We start from the raw sequence: 8,436 nt of genomic DNA, 5'->3' as shown, positions 1-8,436 counted from the left end.
CTTCCATTCCTAACTGGGAAGAGCCTGTATTTAATATGCTGAAATTTTCCAGGAAAAAACATATTTGTGAGACTAGATTAATCCCTGATCCACAAAAGCGGGGATGCTTCTGTGGCAAAGGTTACAGGCAGGATTTGTTTTGGTCACTAGTTGGGGAAGATGCCATCTCTGCCCTCACTCCGCCCTGAGTCTGTGGCAGCTGTGCAGGCCAGCCGCTCACTGGGCCTCAAGAGAGGAATCTAGGCTCCTGCCTCCCCGCAGTGGCCGCCCACCAACCCCCGAGTTTGGCAGAGAGAGCTCCTGGGAATTGTTTCAGCCACCCATGCTGGTGGAAACTGACCACAGGCCTTGTGCTTCCTCCTCTCCCTAACTCCTTCGGGCCAACCTGCTGGTGGATGTTTATTCCACTCTGGGATTGCGGCAGGGGAGCGAGACCTGGAAGGAAAACAATGCCTGGGCTTCCTTACGGTGATCTCGAGAGCCAGCCATTCTGAGATTAACCTGGCTTCACCGTTCAGGCCAGACATGAAACCGAATAACAGTGGCGGCTGCCGGGAGAGGGAGTTGAGGGTCGCATCGTAGCCTCACCTCGAGGTCTCAAGGGCTCTTACGGGAGAAGGAAAGTGCATCTGCTCTCTTGGTAAAATGTTTCTCGGGTTCTGCTATTAGCGTCACACTGGTAATAAAGAGCTGGGGAACTCTCTGGAAGCATCTGTCGGGTTAATGTCAGGTTAATGACAGGAGCATCCACTGTGGTAGTTCCCGTGGAATCAACAGACCTCACCACGCTCAGCTGTAAGTTCAAAGTTCCATCCTATGACTGAGGTGCCTCAGGCTGGCTTGGCCGTCAGGACAGCTTCTCAGGCACTTGGTCTCCCTCTCCACGCTGTTTCCCTCCCCACACGGATGCCACTCCCCTCACGGAGCGCCCACAAGGAGGGAGCCCGGGGAGCATCCCCTGGTCCACCCTCCCCAGGCCCACAGGTGCTCTGCCAGGAGCCCCAGCTGGCGGCCAGGATGGCTCAGGTCCCCATCCTCGCTGCTCTCATCAGCCTTGTGGGAGTGATGCTGAGAAAGCACCTGTGTCATTCCAGCACCTCTTCCGCTAAGAAGCCTCTGGGTCTTCTTTGGCCCTGAGACCAAGGTGGGGGGGGCGATGGTATGTTCTGAGATTGTTCTGCAAGGTTCTCAAAGGGAGGAAATCTGAGTTGACCATTGTAGGTGGTGAGCTGATTAGAATCACGAGGCCGTGCTAGGTAGACGGGCCTCCAAGGAATCTGATGGAGTATCACACAGGCGGCAGGATAGTGGCCAGGGGAACAGTGACAATTCTGTGAAAAGGCTCTGGGGAGTGTGATGGGAAAAAGCAAAGATAATTTGAGTTTATTAGTGGAAATACAAATGTTTTTGTTTTGTTTTGTTTTGTTTTTTGTGGTACGTGGGCCTCTCACTGTTGTGGCCTCTCCCGTTGCAGAGCACAGGCTCCGGACGCACCGGCTCAGCACCATGGCTCACGGGCCAAGCCGCTCCGTGGCATGTGGGATCTTCCCGGACCGGGGCACGAACCCGTGTCCTCTGCATCGGCAGGCGGACTCTCAACCAAGGGTAAGCTGTGACAAAGCGAAAGAGAGGCATGGACATATATACACTACCAAACGTAAGGTAGATAGATAGTGGGAAGCAGCCGCAGAGCACAGGGAGATCAGCTCGGTGCTTTGTGACCGCCTGGAGGGGTGGGATGGGGAGGGTGGGAGGGAGGGAGATGCATGAGGGAAGGGATGTGGGAACAGATGTATATGTATGACTGATTCACTTTGTTATAAAGCAGAAACTAATAAAAAATAAAAATAAAATAATAATAAAAACAATAAATACTTGGGAAGAAAAAAAAACTTTGACTCAAGACAAGCTGGACATGGAGGAGTGAGAGTGGGCAAGGGGTAGAGGGATGTTTCTGGGTGGGAGCTGGTGTACCATCCCCTGGGCACAGCTCCTGCGCAGAGGCCTGATAAGGAGCCCTCACCTCCACCCACCCCCTTCAAACAGAGAACTTCCAACTGCTGCTCCTCAATAATTGAAGAGCAGGAAAGCTGGTGACTAGAGGGAGGCTGGGGGAGGGGAGGAGGAAGGACCACAGTCCACCGTTAGTCCGTCACTTAAAGGCTGGTGAAATTAATGGGGCAAATGACCCCAGTCAAAGAATTTGGCAAGTCCACGGCTTTCCTGGGTTTCACCCACCGGCTCTGTTTCCTCGGCTATCTGGAAAGGAGGGAGAGCACTTGCGAAGAAGCCTCTGGAATGTCAGCTTCTGGGAATCTTGCTGAGGACGGGGCGGGGAGGGAGCGCTTACCGGGAAACACTGGATTACCCTAGCCGACTTGGGGTGTCTGCGACCGGGGCTGCGGTTTCTGCGGACCTGAGCGGCAGGTGGCATCGGAGAGTCAGACCTGCTTGCGGGCACCAAGACGACACTCGGTCGGGAGACAGGGACAGGCCGCAGAAACGTGAGGAAGTGCCACTCGCAGCCCAGAGGAGAGGAAAGGAAAGCCCCAAGCATGCACCCAGCCCTGGCTCCCGCGCCACGGGCTGCATCCCAGGAGCCGTCGCCACCTCTGAGCAGCCCAGATGGGAAAGGGGTGGGGCGGAGTACGGTTCCCGCGGCGAACTGCTCGCCGAGGGCCCCGGGGCCTCTGCGGGAGCGCCGAGCCGCGCGCCTCTCCGAGCCCGGCGCGGGGCCCTCGGGCGGGAATGCGCGGAGCCGGGACGCGATGGCGGGTAGGGGGCTGGGTCGCGCGCGGGAGAGGGCGGCAGGAGGGAGCTGGAAGAGAGTTACCGCGTGAGAGAGCGGTTAAGAGCCCGCGGTCTCTTTGGAGATGCCCTGGCCAATGGCAGAAGCGGAAGCTGTTTATATGGGCGGGGCGTCGCCACGGCAGCAGGAGACGCCTTGTGAGCGGCGACTGAGTGCCGGTCCCTGGCCGCTGGCTTTCAGAGAGGCGCCGGCGGGCGTGAGTGGCGACGAGGATTGCTGGCTGGGCCCTCGAGCTGGGAGCAGAGAGCCGCGGTGAGGGTGGGCGGTGGGAGGAATTTCTTTGAGAACCTTCCTTTGGCCCGGGCTGCGCTCTGAGCCAGGTAAGGGACGGGGAGGGCTGCAGGCCGTGGGAAGGGAGGGCGTCAGTAGCAGCCCGCTCTCCCATCGGTCCCCGACGGAAGTGGTGGGCCCGGGGACTGACATCAGAGGCGTTTGGGGGACACTCACTTCCCGCCCCCTTATAACTCTCTGTATTGTTTCCTTCCTTCCCCTTGATCCCCATCCTAATATCCCTTTTCAAAGATCAGACGACCTCCCCCGCCCCCCGACCCGTCGTACTGCCCTCCTGGACTCTCTCGCCCCATTTCCATTGGTTGTGGACGGAGAGAGGGGGGTTAATTCCCCGCTTTGAGGGAGAAAGGGGTGGCCTCGCATGCCCCTACACTATTCCCTCGTTTGGCTAATTAAGTCTCCTCTAAAAGATCCAAGAGGAAAAGAGCGAGGCGAACCCCGTGTGGGTCGGACCCCCGGGCACACCTTCTGTTTCCCAGACCTCGGCAGTAAAAGATCCTCCCCAGCTGCAGGAAGCATTTTAGTAAGAGCCTCCCCCCTCGCACACACACTCCCTTCGGGGGTGTGGAAAGAGGGCTCAGTTCCCGCTCTGGTTCCCGCAGGCACCACATTCCCTTTGGAGGAGGCTACTCCAGGATCGCGGGATGGAAGCCCGCTTCCGGGAGGCTGCGTAACTGAAGCCGCGGGAGTCAGCGGGCCGGAGAGCTCGGCGGCCACCCTCGGCTCGGCTCGTGGATGTTGACAGCCCCCTCGGAGAGTGCCCGCAGATATGGCGGAGAGCTGGCTACGCGTCTCGGGAGCAGGGGCAGCGGAGGAGGCCGGACCGGAAGGCGGCCTGGAGGAGTCCAACGCCCTGAATGACAGCCTGACCAGCCTGCAGTGGCTGCAGGAATTCTCCATTGTCAACGCCAAGGTCCCCGCCCTGCCTTCGGGGTACACCGACCCTCACGGCTACCACGAGCTGTCAGGCTCGGCCGAGCCGGGGTCACCCCTGGCGGCGGACCCCGCCTGCCTGGGGCAGCCGCACACACCCGGCAAGCCCACGTCCTTGTGCACGCCGCGGAGCGCCCCCTCGGGGCTGCAGGCCTCGCCTCCCGACGACGTGGACTACGCCACCAACCCGCACGTGAAGCCGCCCTACTCGTATGCCACGCTCATCTGCATGGCCATGCAGGCCAGCAAGGCCACCAAGATCACCCTGTCGGCCATCTACAAGTGGATCACGGACAACTTCTGTTACTTCCGCCACGCTGATCCCACCTGGCAGGTAGGGAGGCACTCCCTCCCTCCCTGCCCATGCCCGCGCGGACTGGACTCACATCCCAGATCCGCAGGCCAAGTAGGCGCGGTACGGCCAGGGCCCCAAGAGAGGAAGGCCGTCCAGGAAGGACCTCAAGGGAGCCCAGTGCTTGGACTGCTGCCCCTTTGACTTCAGAGACGGAGGAGGGAGGATGTTCAGAGGGCTGCAGGGGTGCCGACATAGTGGTTCAAGTGGAAAGAACTTGTCCCTCATCCGGCAGGCTCAGCCCAAGGACCAGGGCTGAACTATGCATGGACACAGCCCCCCAGGTTAGGTTGATGGACTGAGGGACACATTTGTGTCCCAAGTCCTGGAATTCCTACACACTACCCTCCTCAAGGTCAGTTTGTCAGGGTCTGACTGGAGGCAGAGCATGGTTGCTGCCCGGCTCTGCATCCCGCCTGCTTTCAGTTGGCTGGAGGGGCTCTGGGAGGGGAGAGGGGTGTGCTGCAGAGTGTGAAGGCCATCTGTGTCCCAGTGGAAGGGCTACGGGGCCTTCCGAAAGCTGCTGTGCCAGCCCCCACCCGAAGCCCTCCCTAGATTCCTGCCTACACTCCTCCCCCTCTTCTCATCAACCTCCCTGGGGGGACAATTATCTCAGCCACGTGCTTTCCACAGGGGCTCTTTCCTCCTTTCCTCCCACACTGGCTTCATGTTCAAATCTCCGGAACCTGGCACAGAGCAGCCAAGGGGCCCAGACCACCATGTAAGCCTCCCAGTCTTGCCAGGGGGCACTACTCACATGCCGGCCCCACCCACCAGGCCCCAGACCCCTGTGCCCCAGCGTGGTTTGGACTGTGCACCCAGGCGTGAACAAGGCAGGATGGTGATTCAGGCTGGGCACACACTGCCCTCAGCCTCTTCGAACATCAGGATCAGGGGCTACTTGGGGACAGAGACCCTGAGGATGCACAGATCCTTCCCTGTGGCACAGGTCACAGGATCAGAGTTCCTGTGATCACAGCTATTCCACGTTTGCTTGGGCCCTGACCCTGGGGCAGGTACCATTTGTAACCTTGGTGAGAAAGCAGAGACCCTCCACCACCCCCCACCCTACCCCAAGCCTGAGAGCCCCCAGGAATGAGCGCTATGCTCTTGGCTGGGTAATAATCAACTGAGGCCTCAGAGCCTGGGGTGGGAGGAGGGGGACACGGTGGGTTAGGGCCCAGGCCAGCAGCCGGCTCTAGAAACAAGGAAAGTCATCAGATCCTCCCACACTTCATCGCCCCCCCACACACACCCTCACACCCACTCACTCATTTCACAAACAGAGAAGGCCAGCCAGGCCCAGGCAGAGGGAGATGGCCGTCCAGGACCTGGGGGAGCCAAGGCCTTTGACCAGAGGCCGCAAGCAGCGGGGTAAGGGACGGAGGGCAGGACAGACTGGCACTGAGAGCCACACTGCGGCTCAGGGCTCGGATGACTGAGCAGGCAGATGTCCTGGCAAATGGGAACAAAAGCCCCCGACAGCACTCCCAGCTCCTGGTGCCCCGTGGCGGGTGTCCCAGAGCCTCTCGCTCGGAGCAGCGCTTCTGTCTCCCCTGCCCCCATCGGAGAGAAGGTGGTGGTGGGACTGGCAGTGGCGCTAGGAGCCCCCCATCACTGACCCCACCCACTCTCCCAGCTGTCTTCCTTCTCTCCTATCTCCCTGTGTCCAGAACTCCATCCGCCACAACCTGTCCCTGAAGAAGGGCTTCATCAAGGTGCCTCGGGAGAAGGACGAGCCAGGCAAGGGGGGCTTCTGGCGCATCGACCCCCAGTACGCCGAGCGGCTGCTGAGTGGGGCCTTGAAGAAGCGGCGGCTGCCCCCAGTCCACATCCACCCGGCCTCAGCCCGCCAGGCCGCGCCAGAGCCCAGCGCCGCCCCATGGGTCGGGCCACTGACCGTGAGCGCCGTGGCCCAGCAGCTGCTGCGGGAGTTCGAGGAGGCCACTGGGGAGGCGGGCTGGGGTGCAGGCGAGGGCAGGCTGGGGCGTAAGCGTCAACAGCCGCTGCCCAAGCAGGAGGCCAAGGTCCCGCGGCCCTCCAGCCCCCTGCTGCTGACCCAGGAGGAGCAGGGTGAGCTGGAACCCCTCAAGGGCAACTTTGACTGGGAGGCCCTCTTGGACTCTGGCACGCTGGACGGGGGGCTGGGCACGCTGGAGACCTCGGAGCTGATCCCGCCGCTGAGCCCTGCCTCACACGGGGACGTGGACCTCACCATCCATGGCCACCACATCGACTGCCCTGTTACCTGGGGGCCTCCAGTGGAGCAGGCTACCGAAAGCCTGGACTTTGATGAGACCTTCCTGGCCACATCCTTCCTGGAGCACCCCTGGGACGAGAGCACCCGTAGCTCCCTGCCCCCCGAGCCCCTCTTTGAGGCCGGGGATGCCACACTGGCCTCTGACCTGCATGACTGGGACAGCCTGGCCGCCTTCTTGTAAGAATCCAGGGCCTGCCCCACCTCCAGACAGCACCGAAGTCTGGGCCCAGGCTGCCCACCTCCCCCCAGTGCAGGCCCATGGACACCCTACCACCCAGGCAGGGGCTGGGCCAGGTCAACACACCAGGCCACACGGCCCCCAGCCCAGGCCATCCTCAGATTCTAGTCCAGCAGGCTGAGAATTGGGGCCCAGGACCAAAATTGCTGCCTCCGCTCCCCAGCCCCCCATACACACAGTGTTTCATTGACCCACTTCTTCCCTGCCCCAGAGACACGCTAAGGGCCCTGCACTATGAGAGCTGCAGCTTGGAGGGGCCCTGGCCAAGCTGGAAACATCAGTACAGGGCCCGCCCCAGAACACCTTAGCTTCGAAGCTTCTGTCTCTCCTGCTCTCCTCCCCAGGTCTCTATCCAGAGCAAGTTCCCAGGTACAACAAATGCTGATTAGGTGACTGCAAATTAACACCCAAGAGGCCTCTCCCGGCAGTCTGTGAGGAGGAGCAAGGCGGAGGGGGGAAGAGAGAGGAGACAGAAAGGAGGCCGGGGTGCTGGGTGGAGCCAGGAGATTTTCTAAGGCCTCTGGGATCTTCTGGCTTCATCCCTAAGAGGTGGGGCAGAGGGCATGTGTCCCTAATCTTTGAGCCCAACTTGAGGCTGAGAGCAGCGGGGAGATGGGGATCTGGGGGTTAGGGGCTGGGGCAGCCAAGCTGCAGAGGGAAAGGGGACAGACAGACTAATGTAGTGAGTGTAGCTATAGCTGAGGCTTAACTGGGAGGGACGCAGTGCTTGCTAGAACCACTGGGACCAGGAATGGGGGGATGGCCCCGGCCCTTGCTTGCACTCCTGCAGGGGAGTGTCTTGCTCCACCATAAACGCCCTGGGCTGCATCCCACATCCACTCTCCTAACCCATCGGGCATTCTAACCTTTTTCATAGAAAGTTATTTACAATAAAAACATTTTTAAAAATAAAGTTTTAAAAAGTCTCAAAATGGACCTGCTTGCAACTTTCTCTGGGGAAAAGCATGGGCCAGTTTTGGGGAGGCCACGGCCCAAGGGGGAATGGCTGGGAGCAAGATGGCGGGCACCAAAGGCCTGCAGAGTGTCCCCTGATGCACTCCTCATGATCTCTGGGTGCCCAGAGATAAAGGGGCTGAGAAGCGGCCCTCGGGGGTCCCCTGCAGCCAGGGCCTCGGCACCTCTATATGTGCAATGGGGAGACTGTACCCACAGCCCCGAGGAGCAGGCGGCAAAGGAGGCACAGCCCCCTCCCTGGCCCTGGGGACTCACTCACAAAGGCCGTTCTTGCCCAGGGCTCGGCTCACGTTCCCCACCTCGCCCAAGTTGAGGGCCTGCCCAGACTCACCTGCGGTCCTCGCCTGGGCCTGTCTCCAGCTCATCCCTCCCTTGGTCCCTTCCTGAAGGGACAGGGTGTGACGTCAGAGGGCCCCAGCCCCTGGTGCCCCACTTGCCACCCTGAGGTTCATTCACCCCGCCCAGGGCCTTCCTTCCGATGCAGGTTGGGGCTGAGGGAGGCCATCAGGGCAGACGGAAGACGGGGTGCCTAGACCCTACAGCTCCAGCCTGTGAGGAATCAACGTACTAGAGTTCTG

The 8,436-nt window shown here is 60.6% G+C and overlaps 1 protein-coding gene across 1 annotated transcript; it reads left to right on the top strand.

The window, feature by feature from the left end:
* Positions 1–3,869: 3,869 nt before the first annotated feature.
* On the top strand, positions 3,870–6,826 carry LOC308610009 (forkhead box protein J1-like; the record flags this gene model as incomplete). The annotated part of the gene is made up of 2 exons (XM_081259278.1): positions 3,870–4,367; positions 6,059–6,826. The coding sequence occupies 2 exons, from the start codon at positions 3,870–3,872 to the stop codon at positions 6,824–6,826; spliced, it is 1,266 nt and encodes a 421-aa protein (XP_081115404.1).
* Positions 6,827–8,436: the final 1,610 nt, after the last annotated feature.

Source organism: Mesoplodon bidens (assembly GCF_964165515.1).
Source record: "Mesoplodon bidens genome assembly, contig: HAP1_SCAFFOLD_152, whole genome shotgun sequence".
In the NCBI taxonomy this organism is placed as follows: domain Eukaryota; kingdom Metazoa; phylum Chordata; class Mammalia; order Artiodactyla; family Ziphiidae; genus Mesoplodon; species Mesoplodon bidens.
Note: the sequence above shows the minus strand (reverse complement) of the source record. Positions and strands in the feature narration are given on the sequence as shown.